Genomic DNA, 18,416 nt, shown 5'->3' on the forward strand with positions numbered 1-18,416 from the left:
CACTCCCCTTACTTAAATCAAAAGTCTATCTAACTATTAACTTGAACTTCATTGCCACAGCCTAAACTTTGTCAATCTGTTCATGAAAATAATTAATTTCAGCTTAAACCGTACAACGGAACGTTAAATCCAATTCAACCAACGCAATCGCTACCGAGACGAACACAGCAGTAGTCTAGTACTGTACCGTAGTAGTACAATTTACCGGGGCAGCTTCTCCACACAGGGCTATATCGCATTTTGCGTTGTTACTGACAATGATCGCTACCACTGAGCTTTTTATGAATGAGCGATTTTCCACTAAATAAATGTCAAGCTTATTTACGTTTTTGGGGGCATATTTTCAGTTAGCAGATGGTACTGTTTGAATCGCGATTCCATCTTCTACTGCCGGTAACGTCGTAGAATAATTTTCAAAGGGGGTTCTTTATTAATGAATGAATGCAATATGAGTAGGCTAAATGCCTGAAAATATCACGAGAAGGGAAAACTTAAAAGGACGTTTAAGTCTTAGAGATTAGGTCAATTTGTACACAGGTCTGCCAAATTTATTCGTTTTGATTCAACGATGAGGCTGCCTCTTGCAGGGGAAATGAGAAGACATCTATTTCATTCTACACTTCACTCGTATTTTCAGTTGTAAATGAGCACCAAAAAAAAAATGCTTTTAAATCTATGTAATCTTTATAAATAATAAGTATGCATTTTTATATAAAATACAGAAATACCAGTTGTAAAAATGTCATTAAAAAACGGACCCCTGTCCAACCGACGCAAGCAAGCACACCCTACAATTTCCCCAGAAATTGTACCCTCTCTAGTTCTGCTTGATGTGACGCAGAAGGAAAGTTGACGACTAGCAGTGAGTCCGCTGGAGTCCACGCTTACCGAAATCCCAAGTCCAGTAACTCCACTCAGATCAAGCACATTTATGCAGACTTGTCCTACCGCAACCGGGATGAATGAGTTCAACACGCTGGTGACTCACGGATGCAAGATTATTGTCCGTTGTAGATTTTCTTCATGGGAGGCTCACCATCTTTGCCGTCTGCTTGCATGAAACGTAGCTTCAAGCATTCGAACATTTACTCCTCGGTCAACTTATGAAATAGCAACAAATAAACCACAGTCTACCTGTGTAGACAGAATGTAACATAAAACACTTTAGTTTTTCTATTCTTGTTTCGCTCACTGGCTCAGTCTTGCTAACATCATTCTTCGAGCTCTCATCTCTGCAACCTACGTTTCTTCCCGCCACAGGAAGAGCTACAGCCATTCTGATTGGCTGATACAACCATAGTATCTTAAAGTACCAGGATACCTTTTTAACATTTTAATCAGATAAAATCATAGATTTAGTAACTAATATAAATTTTACTCAAGTAAGTTTTAACTAAATTATATTTATTTTTTAACCTGGGTTACACAAATAAATGACAACATATTTTGTAATAAATAAACTAATTTAGAGATCAAGTAACTTTATTTTCTTATATAGAGAACAAGAGAGTGGCATTGACTCTTAATATGATTTCATGCTTCATGCCTCCCCTCCAATTTTCTGACAGACCAAAAATGACTCATTCTTCAGTTTGAAAAGTGCAACTGTGCATTTATTTCCAGTTAATTGTAATAACATTACGTAGAGCAGCCATTACAATATTACAAAGATGTGTGTCCCCAAAAGTGTAGCCAAATTCTTTCCGGTGAAAATAAGAACAATTATGAGTTTCACTGAATGCATTTGATCATTTTATTAACATTGTTGGCATGAAAAACACAGAAAATGAAGTAAAATGAAGCACAGAAGTGTGATGCAAGGGTATGTGAAATCACCAACACTTGACTAAGTAAGGACACGATTTATTGTAAATGGCTAAAACATCCATTCGCGTCATCAAATCAAATTTATTTGTATAGCCCTTTTTACACGCAAGCATGTCACAGAGGGCTTCACATATGCCCATAGAACTGCCCCTCAACCAACCTAAACCCTCAAGGAAGACAAGGAAAAACTCCCAAAAAACTCTCAACAGGAGAAAAAAAAAATTGAAGAAACCTTGGGAGGAGCAATTCAGAGAGGGATCCCCTCCTCCAGAGACGGTTGGTGGGAGAGAGGAGCAGAACACAGGCTAAACATAGTCATACAGTGTCGATGGGTTTTTAAAACACCAAAATCCATTATTCAACTTTATAGATGTAGGACAGGACCGGGAGACTCGCGACCAGGTCCAGCGTTGGCTGACCGACGACCAGGCAGGTGCTGACAACTCAAACCCCCCACACCACAAGGGATGTGTGTGGGGGGGGACAGAGAGAGGAGAGCAGGGATTAGAGAATGCCAGGAGCAGCTAACAGTTACAGTCATAATAGAATGAGATCCCCACCGGTCAAGTGTGGACTGGTGCAGCAATTTAACAGAGCAAAAAAGGGGAATTTGATGCAACCCCACACACCAAGACAGCGACAGCCCCCCTCATTTGGAACATGAAATCTGTTCCAGGGGAAGAGAACTCTAAAATAAGTTATACTTAAAGAATAAGGATGGAAACAACCCGTCCCCCGTTGCCTCCAACTAGTAACATACTTACCTTTAACAGTCGTAGAATTGACTAAACAATAACGTTTTTAACCTAATTTTAAACGTCGAAACAGTATCAGACTCCCTAATTGAGACGGGTAGTTTATTCCAGAGAAGAGGCGCTCTATATGAGAACGCCCTACCTCCAGCTGTTTTTTTCCTAATTTTGGGAACCACCAGATAGCCGGCATCTTGAGATCTAAGTGTCCTTGCGGGGCAATAGGGTGCAAGGAGACCGAAGAGGTACAGTGGTGCCAATCCATGCAGAGATTTGTAGGTTAGTAGTAGAACTTTGAAGTCAGCTCTGGCTTGGATAGGGAGCCAGTGTAGAGAGACAAGAGTAGATGTTATGTGATCAAACTTTCTTGTTCTAGTCAATAGTCTAGCAGCAGCATTTTGCACCCGCTGTAAATTTTTTAGGTGGGTAATTGGGAGGCCAGAGAACAACACATTGCAGTAGTCCAATCGGGACGTAACAAATGCATGTATTAGTTTTTCGGCATCATCCTTTGAGAGAAATTTTCGTATTTTGGCAATATTACGTAGATGGAAAAATGCAGTTCTAGTAATTTGCTTAATATGGTACTCAAACGAAAGGTCTGGGTCCATTGTGACTCCTAAATTTTTTACTAGCTGGTTTTGAGAGACTTTGACGCCGTCTAGGTCTAAGGTCAGATTGGAAAAATTATTTCTATATTTTTTAGGACCGAAAATTTGAACCTCGGTTTTATCCGAATTTAGAAGAAGGAAATTTGCAGTCATCCAAGCTCTCAACCTAGAAACACATTTTTCCATAGCATGTGGAAATTCTCCAGACTTTATAGACATATATAGCTGAGTATCATCTGCATAACAGTGAACATTTCTAGAGCTTCTAATTATGTTTCCTAAAGGCAGCATATAGAGAGAAAATAACAGAGGGCCTAGAACTGAACCCTGTGGTACTCCATATTTTACAGTGGAGCTCCTGGATGAGCAGCCATCATAGTGGACATATTGTGATCTATCGGATAGATACGATCTAAACCACTGAAGTGATGTACCAGAAATCCCAACATAGTTCTCCATACGTTCCACGAGAATCTCATGATCCACCGTGTCAAAAGCTGCACTTAGGTCTAGAAGCACCAGGACAGAGAAAGAACCCTAACCCTCAGAGGCTAACAGTAGATCATTGACTACCTTGGCTAATGCAGTTTCAGTGCGAAATCCTGACTGGAGAGGTTCATAAAGCTGATTTGAGGAAAGGTGCTCAGTGAGCTGTTGTGCCACAGCCTTCTCAAAAATTTTGGAGATAAACGACAAATTTGAAATTGGCCTGTAGTTGCTAAGACAGCCTGGATCCAGGTTTGTTTTTTTAAGAAGGGGCTTAATAATAGCTTGTTTGAAATCGTTGGGGACTTGGCCAATTACAATAGATTCATTAATAATACTAAGCATGGGTGGTCCAATAATAGGGAGAAGTTCCCTACAGAGTTTGGCAGGGAGAGGATCGAGAAGGCAGCTAGTGGGTTTCGAGGAGTCTATCAGCTCGATGAACGCTTCCATAGAAATAGGGTTAAAGTGAGTGAGAGCCTCAACATGCAGCATGCTTGGTATAGGGGAAAGTTCAGTGTTGATGGCCACTCCTCCAGGACTAGTCTGTAGTTTGTCCCTTATTGCATACATTTTTGGTCAAAGAAATCTAAGAAATCATTGGGAGAGAAATCTGAACTAACACAGAGTGTACTTTTCTTAGTGAGATTTGCAACAGTGTCAAATAGGAACTTAGTGTTGTGTTTGTTCTTACTAATCAACCTAGAGAAATAATCTGATCTGGACCTAATGAGGACTTGCTTGTACTCCATTAGGCTGTCCTTCCAGGCCAGGCGGAAAACCTCAAATTTAGTGGTACGCCACTTATGTTCTAGTTTTCTAGTGAGCCTCTTAAGAGTGCTGGTTTCCTCTGAATACCATGGAGCCAGTTTCTTGTCCTTTCTTTTCCTTGGTTTGAGAGGGGCAACAGAGTCTAGGGATAGCTGAAGAACCAAATTCAGATCCCTCGTTTTAGTATTTAATGATTTATTTGATGTCATGATGAGATTGACTCCTGCCCATGCATTTACAGTAACGTTTTGTCCTAAGCAGGCATTAATTAAACTGACCTAATATACTCTTTATTAAGAACAATGTATTTACATTACACTAGACTGTGTCAGTAAGCAACATAATTTTTCTTATGCGTAGACTACATGCGGCAATCCTTACAAAACATGACAACATTTTCATTGTCAAACACAAGCCATTCCCGACCCGTCAGCCATTTGGCATTACATTTTCTTTTCTTCGTTTCTCTAGTGCTATCGCCCCCAGAAGTTTGTCCTAACCACCTCCGCATTAAGTTAACTTTTTACTTTACTTTACTACTCTAGCTAGCTCTTATTACCTCCTATGATCCGCTATGCTTCGTTTGACTTCTTCCTTGTGTTTTCTGGTGGACGCTCCGTTCGTTTCCACGGTTTCTCGCGCCGGTTTCACTTCAACTGCACGCAGCCAATGGGCGTATAAAACGTTATCACGTAGCATTACGGCACAGTGTTCATGGGAAACTTAGGAAGTACTGCCAGGGCGATAAATGACCGAGAACCATGCCGAGAACAGAGCCTTATGTATCATTCATCTAATGCCTCATGTATCACCGGCCAAACTGGCTAGTGAGTTTTTATTAACACCCGCCAAAATGAATTTTAACCCGCATTTGGCGGGTGTTAATTTAGAACCCTGTCTACAACGTTACCGGCAGTAGAAGATGGAATCGCGATTCAAACAGTAGTGTAATGGAAATGAGCTGGGGGCCCATTTAATTAGTGGGTGCAGGTGTGGCTGATTATAGGGGGGATAGAGGAGGGGTTAAAAGGGGGACTGGGCCGAGGCAGAGAAGGCTGGTCGGAGTGGAGCATTCTGAGACGGGTGGTGAGTGTTCGCAGTCACCAGGACTGCCGGCGACGAAGTTAGTGAGCGAGAGGGGTCAGGGTTCCTGTGGCAGGAGGGGAGGAATAGTTTGCCTCCTGTAGAAGCTATAGGGCGGGGGAAGTAGGAGAGCGCTCCGTTGTTAATTGACGACTTGACCGCAACTACTTAAGCCGAGAAGCCGACAACGCGTCCAGCCAACGTTCTCCCCGGGAAGTGGACGACGTCCCAAGCTTAGACCCCGGGGGAGGGTCTCGCCAAGCGGCGAGCTAAGTATATTTCTATTGACTGTTGTCCTGTCCACTTTTAGTTAGCTTTATTAAATTACCTGGCGGTGGGAGAGAACAGGGTGTAGTTGGGTCTCCCCTATACACGTGTGACGTAGGTGTGTTTTCGAGTGAGTGCCAGAGTGCAGTGGCGTTGGGGTGTCTACTGGGGGTTTTGCCCAGCTTGAGGGTGCCATGCTTTCACCGAGTTGGGGAGGGTGGTCTAGGGAGAGCCCAACTTCCTTAAATGCCTGTGTAGCCTGTGCGGTGCCCTGGAGTATTCCTCCCAGGCTTATGAATTTTAGAGAACCATTGTACCTAATAAAGACCTTTATATTGTTACCACCCTTGTACCTGTGTTCTTCCAGGCTGACATACAATACTTAGCAGTAACTTCCTGCTTCACGAACGAACCTACATTTATTACAGTACATACACACACTTACACTTAAGTCATAGAATTGACTAAACAAGAACGTTTTTAACCTAATTTTCAATGTCAAAACAGTATCAGCCTCCTTAATTGAGACAGGTAATTTGTTCTAGAGAAGAGGTGTTCTATATGAGAACGCCCTGCCTCCAGCTGTTTTTTTCTTAATTTTGGGAACCACCAGATAGCTGGCATCTTGAGATCCAAGTGTCCTTGCGGGGCAATAGGGTGCAAGGAGACCAGAGAGGTAAGGTGGTGCCTTACCTAAGATTTGTAGGTTAGTAGTAGAACTTTGAAATCAGCTCTGGCTTGGATAGGGAGCCAGTGTAAAGAGATGAGAGTAGATGTTATGTGATCAAACTTTCTGGTTCTAGTCAATAGTCTAGCAGCAGCATTTTGCACCCGCTGTAAATTTTTTAAGTAGGTGATTTGGAGGCCAGAGAACAACACTGCAGTAGTCCAGTCGGGATGTAACAAATGCATGTATTAGTTTTTCAGCATCATCCTTTGAGAAGAATTTCCGTATTTTGGCTATGTTACGTAGATTGAAAAATGCAGTTCTGGTAATTTGCTTAACCCTCGTGCTGCCTTCGGGTCACATGACCCAAAGGTTCATAACGAACCATCGTTGTGTTTACCCAATTTTACCCAATACAAAAACAAATAAAAATAATTTTCTTTTAACCTTCGCAATGTGGGGGGTCTGAGACAGCCCAACGGTTAAAAGAAAATGCTTCACTTTGTTTTTGTATGCGGTAAAGTTGTCGCAATACGACGGTGGGTCACACGGCTGATGGGTCAGAACGACCCGAAGATAACACAAGGGTTAATATGGTACTCAAACGAAAGGTCTGGGTCCATTGTGACTCCTAGATTTTTTACCAGCTGGCTTTGAGAGACTTTGACGCCATCTAAGTCTAAGGTCAGATTGGATAAATAATTTCTGTATTTTTTAGGACCGAAAATGTGAATCTCTGTTTTATTCGAATTGAGAAGAAGGAAATACAATTACATGTTCCCTCCCAATTTTACTCTTTTATTTTTTAGAGTAACAATGGCTTTAACGTATAACTCATGTACTTATTGCACATGTTGAACTAAAAATGCTATTTATTGTATGGCTTGGTACCAGAAAGATGAACTTTTTACTGACCTGAGCTACTGTATGCTCAACGTGTAGGAGCTTTCAGCTCAGCCCAGTTCAGTACGTAGTTCTGGGTAGGAAGTGTATGTCCAAAGCAGTTCCAGAGTTGGCCCACAGGTATCCGCGACTGGTCGCCGTGCCAGTCCGTCCACTAATGTGAACAGGATCTCAACCTTCTTAACACGAATAATATCTGACCCTGTGACAAACCTTAACATCCTTCTAAGTCCTGCATCATCCAGTCCTCGGATGTACTGTTGCAGGAAACGGTAGCTCTGGTTTTCTGCTTGAGTTTTAGGAGATGCTTGCAGCAACTTCAAAAGCTTTCTTGTTGTTGGCTTTTTATTCGCATACATTTGGAGTACTTCTTGTGGCCTCACAAATGCTTCTTTTAGGAAGTGGCTAGCAACTAATAATTTTTTTTTTTCGCCTGCATATGTTGGTTTTTGGATTAACTGCTTGTGTGCCATTTTTAGAAGGAGGCCTTTAAATTTTTGTTTTTGTTTTTTTCTAACATCACTTCAGATGTGTCTGATAATGCAGTCGCATCAACTTCCTTACAATCTGGTGACAGGATGACAACAGTTTGAGTAACTTGCTCATTTTCTTCATGTGTGTCTATCAGTTGTACATCATTGTTTACATCAGATTTTTCCCCATCATATCCTCCTTCATCTTCATCTGTCAGGCTCTTAGTACACAGGTAGAATCTTAACACTCCCATTCCTAGTGCTATGTATAGTTCCCCAACTGTGATATCTTCATCAAATACAGCTTCCTCTTGATAGTCTAATATGTCATGACTAAGGGTCTCACATGTTCCAAATTTACTTTGCCCATTTGGGAAGAATGGCAGGCGACTTCTCCTCCTTCTTTGAGAAAAAAGTTGCCGACATTGGCCGGGTTTCCCAGATTCGATCGTTCTTAAGGACTTAAGAAGGTCTCTTAAGAAGGGGTCGGCTAAGAAGGAGCACTAAGATAGGGGTGTTTCCCAGGCGCGTTCTTAACTGCCTTCTTAAGATCCCGCCAAAGAAGCTTCTTAAGAAGCTCTTACAGTGCGTTCACACTGCAGCGTTTTTTAACGCTCTGCATCGCTTGCCTTCCCACAGTACACCACGCTCGGGGGCGTGTTAGACAAGTTAATACAGAGTTGTAGTTCTCTAAGGTCACTGTTGTAGTCATGGCCAAGCGTGCAGATTTGGGTTCATGTACTCACAATATCGATCAAAATACCACTTTTACACAACATTTATGTAAGTGCAAGATTTTACTAGTGCAAGATTACAGTAGAATACATGTTACGCCACCGGTCACTCAACCAGTCGTTTGTAGGCTGGGCTAGCAGTGGCACAGAACAGTCACGTAATGTGACGAGACTGAATTTAAAAGTAGGCTATAAAAACACACTAGGAACAATGACGACATCGGCAACCATGCACCATGCATTATTAGTTTAATGTAATCTTTAAATTCAGGCTCGTCACATTAGTAACTTTGTTCTGAACAGAACTGGGTGTGCAGACACATACGAAAAGTTTCTCCTCCATCTTGAAATTGTGAAACCTAGAAATGTTTATCATGACCAAAGGTTGCTACGTTACAAGAAACAAGAAAACAATCCGATTGGCCAACGCTAGCGTTTTCACGCTCCTCATTTACATAAAGTTGAGAAAATCCAACTTGCAACGCTCCGCTCCGCTCGCCTTCCCACAATGCCCTACGCGAGCGTCAACGCCTGGTTTCATTGAAAATGAATTGGAAGCCGACGCCACGCGCCGCCCGCTCCGCTGCAGTGTGAACGCACTGTTAGTGGGACCTGTCCACCGCCGTGGTGTTGAAACTAAATCAATCGATGCCAGGCAAATCGATCACCCACCACTTTATCAACGCAGAAATCACACACAATACCCTGTGGTCCCCACACACAGGTGCAATTAGGCTCTGCGTGCGCGTGTGTATGTGGGATCACAGCTAACAGGTGTATTCAAGTAGTAATCAAGTCCATTAACGCATATATACCCCCCTGTGGCTGGGCACACACATGTGAGAATGGAGAAAACAACCAGCAAACGTAGCAAGAGATCACCCTCGTTTACCCCAGAGGAGATGGACGTATTGGTGGACGAGGTCGGCCAGCACCGTGATGACCTATTTGGGGGAATAAAGGGCAAAAAAAACATAGTACTGAAGAACCGAATTTGGCAGGCAATAGCCCAAAAGAGGTCCCCCTCTAGTCCCTGTGGCCTGCGAGACTGGGGTGCTGTAAGAAAAAAGTGGCAGGAGTTCCAAAGCCAAAAAAAAAAAAGGTGCAAAGGTGAGGCTAGAGACCATGGGCACGGGTGGTGGCGCACTATGTGCTACAATCCTCACTCCCGACGAGGAAAAAGTGTTGTCAATAATTGGAAAGACGGCCTCTGAAGGCATTGGTGGAGGCATCAACCTTCTGGGGGACGAGGGCCTCTCAGGAAACAGTGAGGAGGAGGAGCCATCTGGGAGCAGAGCGGCGACATGTACGTCCCCAGGAGAGGACCACCCCCCACAACCGAGCGCCAACCAGCAGGGCCCGGTGTCCGCATGCGGGGAGGCTTAAGATGGCGGCCCCCCATAACGACCTGCACCTGCAGCGAGACGCTAGTGCGTCTCGAGAGGGAGAAACTGGTGGTGCTACGGGGGATAGACAGACTGCCCTCCAGGAAAAAATGGTGCAGATAAAGCGCCAGAGGTTGGAGCTGCACCAGAGACAGCTGGCACTTGCCGAGGCGCAATTCAACCGTCCCTCCATCTCGGTCCCAATAATCCTCCCCCAGGTTGGAGGTAAGGGGCATTAAAAAAAAATTCCTCCGCATTGCACAATGTATCCCGTTCAATTTCACTAATCAATCTCCCTTCATTGCAGGTGATGCAGACGCCCAGTAAAACAGCGGTGCCACTGCTTTTTGTTTCCCTTTGTTTTTTTTAAATAAACTACTTTTCCCTTTCAACCATGTGTTGTGTGGATCATTTTGCGTCATTTCCTAGCTATCAAGGCCGTAATCATCAATACATATTGGGGGGGACACATCCCCCCCCAATATTCAAATCTGGTCAAAATGTCCCCCCCAATATATTGATATAATGTGCTACGACAGGCAACCACGCACGCTGTCCGAAATTATCATAAATATAATTCGCCCCCCCCAATGTTGACTCCATGGCTACGGCCTTGAGCCCTATACATGATAGTTGATATGGGTTGTGTGATGGTAGTGGGTTTATTGTTGGGAGTAGGGTGGTGCTGATATCGGTGCTTGGTGACTGGTGGTGACGGTGTAGGGGCTGATAGACATCAAAAGAAATTGAAAAGCTCCTCTCTGGTCTGGACACCAGCTTGGTGGAGTGCTGCTCGGGATTCGCGGGGGGCGAGGTTGGGGGCTTCGTCTTCCGATGATTCCCCATCTTCATCCACAGGAGGCGGCTCATCTGCTCCAACGCACACTGCTATGTTGTGCAGCATGGCTGTGACAACAATCCCGCGGCAACATTTCACAGGTGACAAGCGCAGCCCCCCCGACGAACGATGGATACACCGGTAACGACACTTCCACCTGCCAAACACCCGTTCAATGTGGGTCCTGGTGTGTGTGTGGGCCTCATTGAACCTCTCCTCCTGTGGTGTTGCTGGGTTGATCATCGGTGTCACGAGGTAACTCCGGAGAGGGTAGCCACTGTCCCCGAGGAAGATGCTCCTGCCGAACTCTCCTCTGCCAGCCTTCTGCCCCACAGCTGAGTTGGCCCACACAAAGCTGTTGTGTGTGCCACCTGGCAACGATGTCCGTGATGAGGCCATCGTGGTCCACTGCCACCTGGGTGTTGATGGCAGCGTAATGTTTCCTCCCAATCCAGCACAGATCCACCAGGGAAGGATTGGGATCAGTGTGCCATCCACGACACCAATTACCCGGGGGATCCCAGCCATGGCATGAAATCCACTGTGGACCTGGCGGACCTCGTCCTGTGTGGTGGGCATTCGGATGTGTGTCCGGGCATTGCGCAGGAGGATCGGTGTCATGGCTGCCACACTCCGTGAAACCGATGATTTGCTGAGGCCGGTGCCGTCCCCCACCACCTCCAGGAAGCTCCCCACTGCGTAAAAACCCAGCGCGGCCAGGAGCTGCACCTCCGGATGTGTGGTGACACTAGCGTGATGAGGCGTTGGATCTCCACACGGGGAAGCCGGTACTTGGACTGGACAGCCCGGTCCAACAGCACATTCAGTGGGGAGAAGTGCTGACGCACATAGGCATTTATATAAACTGTTTGGCTTCACGCACGGCGACGCTGTTGATTAGCAGCGAGAATATGCTGTATTGCAGCCATGGTGTCTCACACGCGTGGACTTCAGCAACGCCTTTATATAGACTAGCAGGTGGAGCCTCTCTTGATGAGGTTCCAGCCGAGTTCAATTACACCTGTCAGTTTCCCTGATATCTGTGAAATACCACAGGGTTGTTGATGATTTTATAGCTAATGTAAACTCATATGCCGAATGTGTGTGACAACGTAATGAGTGATAGTAATGATGATTCATTTTATTTATGTGCTACAGGAACACATGGGCAACTATTTATTTTTATATCTTTATTTTTCTTCTTATGCTATTATTTTTCTTGTTCTGCAGCTGTGGGTGCACATTTATCATCACGCATGGTTTTAGTATTCCTTTGAGTGTCAGATATAACTTTCCCTGATGCGGCTGCAGTGAGCGTTTGGTCGCTAAGAAGGCTGTTAAGAGTGGGTCAGGCTGATCTTACATTTCCTTCTTAGTGAAAGATCTTAAGCTAAGAACGACTCTGGGAAACACGTCCTTCTTTCACAGCTCTCTTAGAACGCTCCTAAGAAGCTCTTAGCGCTTAAGAGCTTCTTAACGAATCTGGGAAACCCGGCCATTAGCAGTCAGTTCCCTGAGCCCAACTTTCCTACCCACTCACCCTCTATGACTGACCCAACTAAATGTCTAATATCTTTCTCTCCCCTGTCCGAGGCAGAGATCTCTGACCTCATTCTCTCTCAACGCCCCACCTCCTGTCCCCTCTCCTCTCTTTCAAACCATCTCTAAATCATAACTTTTCTTCTCCATGTCCTTAACTCCTCTCTTCCTTCCGGCACCTTCCCCTCTGCCTTCAAACAGGCCAGAGTTACCCCTCTACTCAAAAAACCCTCCCTTAACCCTGCCGTCCTCCAGAAAGGGAGTTAGATGAACTAACTAAAGTTTGGGAGGAAGACAGCGCACCAAGACTCCTCCTCTACTCCAATCAAGTAACTTGCATCAGCCTAGCGAAAGCATGGAAGAATGTGCACCAACTCCAATCAACTTCATACGCATCAGCCTAGCGAAAGCACAGAAGAATGCGACCAGACTCCCCATATCAATTACGAGGTTTGTATAAAGTGTCTTCCGTTGCTCTGGTCCTTGTGCTAGCATGTTTGTCGTTGCTTCGTCTTTCCGTGCATCCCGTTGCTGTCCTGTCTGCCGACTGCCTGCAACTGCCGTCTGCTGCTCCTGCTCCGCTGCGGTCCGGCTCGCCCTTTCTCCCTGCTCTGGCTTTTCGCCTCCTGACCTTGTTTCTGCGGCGGTCATGGACGTCCTGGAACTCCACCCGTCCGATGACGAGTTTCCCTCCTGGGTCCCGCCCTCGCTGACCTTCCTGCCCTGTTTGCGGCGTTACTCGCCTCCTTGGCACCCCCCTGCCCCGTGCCGGTCCGCCCCGTGGCCCCCTTTGCCTCCCTGCCTTCCCCCGTGTCTTCTGCCCTCCAGGCCACCATCCTGCTGGGTAATTATGTTGACCTGGCTGACCTTCTCATCCCCTCCCAGGTTTCCGCCCCCCGTACCATCGACGGGCCCTGCGGCCCCGTCTTGTTCCGCCACCCCGCCCAGCGCCGGGAGCTCATGCCTGCGGAGTTCGCGTACGCTTTCTCCCTGTACCGGGACGTCATCTGCGCCTCGTTCCCTGGGCGCCATGCGGAGTTGGATGACTACCTCGCCCTGCGGTTCGGGGGCTCCGGGTTCTACACCTACCACGTCCGGTTTGCCTCCGAGGCCGCAGGGCGGCTGCAGCAGTTCAACGAGTAGACCTACTGGGGCGTGCTGGACAGCGAAGCCTACTGCTGGGTCTTCGCCGCCCAGTCCGCCCTGCCCTGTGCTGCGGCCCCTCCCATCCTTCGCTGGAGTGTATGGTTGCGGCCCGCCCGGCCCCTGCCAATGTTGTTTTTGTGTTTCTCTGGAGGGAGACTCAGCCATCAGCCTGACACAAATACTGGTGTTTGTGTCTGGGGCGAGCAGGATACCCCCGCTGGGGTTCTCCGAGGACCCAACCATTGAGTTCCTGCATCAGGGCGACACTGGAATAAGAAGGGTGTTCCCACAGGCCAACACATGTGACATTACACTGAGACTGCCGATACTCACAACATATCAACAATTCAAAGAGTACATGGAGTCTGGTATCATTCAGTCATCCACCTTTGGGCAGGAATAATGTTTACTTGCCCCCCTGTTCTGTTGTTGCCCTGCCCTAGTGTTTCCACAGTGTTTCCCTGTGTCTGTCATTGTCTTCACTTGTGTCTCGTTCAGTGGTTTCAGTTCTTGTTTTTATTATCATGTCCACCTGTGTGTTCTATGTATTTTAGGTTCCTGTTTTACGTTTAGTCTTTGTCTTGTCCTTACCCTTGTTACTGTGAGTACCCTATCTGGTTCCTATTTAAAAGAATAAACCCTTTGTTTGAGGCAATGTCTGGCTACTCTCCTGCGTTTGGTACCGACCCCACCACACACTGTAACGCAAAAGGCATATTTGAATTAACAAGAGAGGGTACAATTTCTGGGGAAATTGTAGGGTGTGCTTGCTTGCGTCGGTTGCAGGTGGGTCCGTCCTCTTACGTTTTTCCCTTCTAGTGGCATTTTTCAAGCATTTAGCCTACTCATATTGCATAATTAAAAACCCCCAAACCACTGTAACAACGTTGTCACCGGCAATATTTCAGATGGAATGCAATTCAAAGAGTACCATCTGCTAACATAAAATATGCCCCCAAAAAACGTAAATAAGTTTGAGGGGGAAATGACTAAAGCGCCGGAAATGAGAACCTTTCTTTTGACAAAGTTTAGGCTGTGGCATTGAAGACAGCGACGCACCACACAAGCTTGAGTTTGAATACATTATTTAATGTGACATTACTTACATGCAAGTCTTGATTTGCTTAAATGTACATTTGCTGCCAGTTCACCACGGCACGATACGATACTATTATCGTAACATCTATGCACGTTGTATCCATGCGTCGTTGCTAACGTGTGCTGACGAGTTCCCTTTGTTGACAAAAGGCACTTTTTGCCACAAAAACGTTGTAACCTCCTAAACCGTGCAACGTAACGTGAATAAAAATACAAGCAACTCAATCGCTAACAAGACAAAACTTTTGACACCGACGTTGTCTATGTAGTCCAAATATTGACAAATCCTTAGGGGTGGGAAAATAAATAAGAAAAATATATATGTGAGAGAACAAAGGTTGTGCTCTAGCCGAAGGCTTGAGCACACCCAATTAAAGACATCCAATTAAATGGTATAATGTAGTGTGCTACATTAGTGTTAGTGGCAACCTACAGATATTACCGTTGGACTGGAGAAATGAAGCCTAGCGCAAGTTCAGTCAGGCAAAACCGATCCTGCACTCAGGCATACTCAATAATGTACTACTCTCCCCCCCGCTAAGAACGCTCTACTGTTCCTTTGTCGGGCTGTCACCAGGGTTCAGTTCGATTAGCGCTGCCGTCTATCAATTAACGCTTTCACATGATCCCGTGCCTTTAAATACGATTCTCTCCCTGTGTAGTTTGTCCATGCTATCAAATGCGTGACCCTCCACCTCCCCGCCGCCACCCGGTTCCTTGTCTCTGCTCTTCGACTTGTTGTTCGTCGGCTGCCGCCACCGCCACTAGTGTCTGGACTCCGTGGGGGATTCTTCTTCGGATGTTGGGCAGGCGCCCGTTGATCTATAATTCCCTGTGGGGTCTAAGCTCCAAACACTGTAGTACATTTATCATTCTGTAATAAACATCTTTCACTCATGCCAGGTCTCTCCTGATTGAAATACAAAAATGTCTCTATTATAATTCTTTAAACTTCTCTGTAATCAATGCATTTGCAGTCGTATTCCTGAAAGGAAGTTCAGTTCAAATCTAATATTTTTCATCCGTTACCAAGACACTGTAGTCTAATGATGGTACATTGTGTTAGTTTGGAGTATGTTATTAGGCTGAATGTAGGGGAAAGTGTATTACATGAGAAGGAGATGTAGCAAAAGATTAGGCTGTGATTTCCCAGGTAATGAAAATTGTGTTCAACTCAAGTTAAAAGCGGTAGGCCTACATCTTACACAGCAGAGAGACAAATATTGATTTCAGGTCATCTGCAAGTCCCAGTGTGCCATTCCAATCAGCCCTTGGCCCAGCAGCAGCTTGGGTAGGCCTGGTTGCACAGTGAAATCCAGCTGCATGGTTGCTGCAGAAGGTGAACTGAAAATGAGTTGGGCCTTTGGGACATCATAGATGATCTGTTAAGTATAAAGACAACAGTGTGTGAATGTGAAGGACAGCCGATGAACCTTTATTTCTGTCACCTTGGCTGTGTATTTCACTTTTCTAGGTCTATACAAGGAAGATGTCCGCTGAACAAATTGGCATCACAATATATTGGCACAAGAACCTATCACTTCATAATTGCTACCTCCAATCACTGAACATACTGTCCTGTCACTGTAGGCTACATATACGTTTGCGCTGGCTACTGTTATATGTTGTTTTATATGGCATCATGGTCCTGGGGAAATAGGTTTAGTCCTATGGTCCTATAGGTTTAGTATACTCTATTGTTTATTTTGTATTTATTTAGGAGGTTTATTATATTATATGTCACAGGTGTAAACTTGCTCTGAGTACATATGTCATGTTATGCCAGGTTGCTTTGCGTTATCGTTACCTAAGAATTTCAGTGCCCTGTCTGACCCTGTGTTGGTCTGTGCATCTGACATTAAAAGACTTGAACTTGAAACTCTGTTTCGTTTTTATTATGTATATGTAATAGAAAATGACAATAAAATACACTTGACTTGAATAGTAGCCTAACAGTTTCCAACAATTGCCAGCAACTAAGTTTGCGCATTTGCCTCTTACATTAAGGAATGTTGGCAGTGAAACCAAATAGTGCACAATACTGAAGCTACACAATCGCAGTGCAAGGGAAGTTCACAAAACTCCAAGCCAGACAGCCTGATATTACTGTATTTATTTGTCTGCACCCCTTTTTATATCCTACAGTATTGCAATTGTGACCACCAACTTCATACTAATAGCTAACTAGCTAACCAACAATGTATTTGATAGTAGCTCGCACGAGCATCCTTAGACCTACATTACTTACGTATTAGATAGTTGTTACAATTGTTATCATAATTTCCCATCGGAGATTCAAGCCAGCAGACTTTAATTTTGGAAAACCAGACGCTGATTGAACCAAACCAGGCGTTAATTTCGTGTGGTTTGCTAGACACGTCTCAAAAATTGAGACGAAATTTAAGTGTGTAAATGGCAACATGTCACGTGACACGGTTCAATTTGAGGCGAAAAAGACAGCGACTTTGTATGGAAGTCGGCGCAATGGACAACGTCTTTGCATGCAAAGTCGGCGTTAATTACGCGTGGTTGACACACGGGGGCATCTTAATACTTGCCCACTAGGCCTTCCATAGTGGACAACGTTGCCGCAACGTCGTACCTTGGTCGGCTGGTTACGTTATTTTTAGTCCCGAGGACAACGTTGCCGAGACGTCGTACCTTGGTCGGCTGGATACGTTATTTTTGATTCCATGGGTTACGTTGCCGCAACATCTTACCTTGGTTGGCTGGAGATGTAAAATGTTGGTCCCGTGGACAACGTTGCTGCGACGTCGTAACAGCGACGTTGAGTGCAAGTGGTTTATCCACAGATGGAGATCACACTTGACTGCTCTCAGTTCTGACACTTTTGTAATTTAGTCTACATGAATTTCAATCACACACAATATTAGCCTAAATGTTGCATCCCAGCACGTATAAATGTAGACAATACATGTAATGCATGTGCAATTCAGCCCCAGCATGTCATTGGTCATTAATTTTCTCATATGCAGAAACGTAGCTTTAACAAATAAAATACTTCACTGAATTTAGAATATAATTTAGTCTTTCATTCTTTACTATAAACATGACAAAAGCAATCAATTGGTGATGTGTAACATTCTTTGTATAGCATACCAAAGCTGTATGACACACAATGCAAATTTGTGCTCCAATAATTTTGTAATACAAAATTGTTAAATATGACCAAAAGGTAAGCGACTCTTTACAGTTTCATTTCCAAAGACAAGCCATCACAGAATATTACAGTTCTTCCTTAGCAAACCTGCCCCTCAGTCTGCCCCTGAGCAACAGCGTTGCGCATGCCCATTTCAACGCATCGCTGAAACTGGGGTTTCAGAAGATATTTTGCAGGGGTTATCTTAAGTTCCACCATATTTCATGCATTGGATTTCACCTGGAAATGGCTACTTCAAAGGTGAGTTTCTTTACAAAAATTGTTTTAAATATATACATGTATTTGCAGAAATCGAATGCTATTACGTATAGGTTTGAAATGTAGGCTATTTAGCCTGTTTATTTGTTATCAGATTCACATTTTTTAAGTTAGGATTTCGCTAGCTAGAGGTAATGGGTTAAAGCCTCCAGACAGTTATGTTGAAATAGCCTAGTGAAAATGCATATATGACAGCAAAGTTTAGCGTCTCACAAATCACCCACAAAAGAATCAGTGAAAATAATCGTTCAGAACTTAGAAAAACTTGTTCCAAAATAGCTATAGCCCTCAATTTTCTAAGACTGGGTAGCTAGCGCGTGGCTGATCATGTTTTGAGACGGTCAGTCACGGTCGGTCATGGAATGCACAGCAATGGCGCTGCCTATATAAAACTGCG

General features: G+C 44.7%; 1 protein-coding gene across 1 annotated transcript; it reads right to left on the reverse strand.

The window, feature by feature from the left end:
* Positions 1-10,695: 10,695 nt before the first annotated feature.
* Positions 10,696-12,987, reverse strand: LOC134013578 (putative nuclease HARBI1). Its single transcript, XM_062453080.1, has 2 exons — positions 12,968-12,987; positions 10,696-11,545 (listed from the first exon to the last, which is right to left on the reverse strand). The coding sequence occupies exons 1-2, from the start codon at positions 12,985-12,987 to the stop codon at positions 10,696-10,698; spliced, it is 870 nt and encodes a 289-aa protein (XP_062309064.1).
* Positions 12,988-18,416: the final 5,429 nt, after the last annotated feature.

Source organism: Osmerus eperlanus, chromosome 27 (assembly GCF_963692335.1).
Source record: "Osmerus eperlanus chromosome 27, fOsmEpe2.1, whole genome shotgun sequence".
NCBI lineage: Eukaryota > Metazoa > Chordata > Actinopteri > Osmeriformes > Osmeridae > Osmerus > Osmerus eperlanus.

Bases quoted from the DNA above. Each gene is read 5' to 3' on its own strand.
- LOC134013578 (XM_062453080.1), bottom strand. From the start codon at position 12,987: ATGACCGCCGCAGAAACAAG. The intron at 11,546-12,967 runs GTCAGGAGGCGA...TCATCACGCTAG, and splicing joins ATGACCGCCGCAGAAACAAG to TGTCACCACACATCCGGAGG.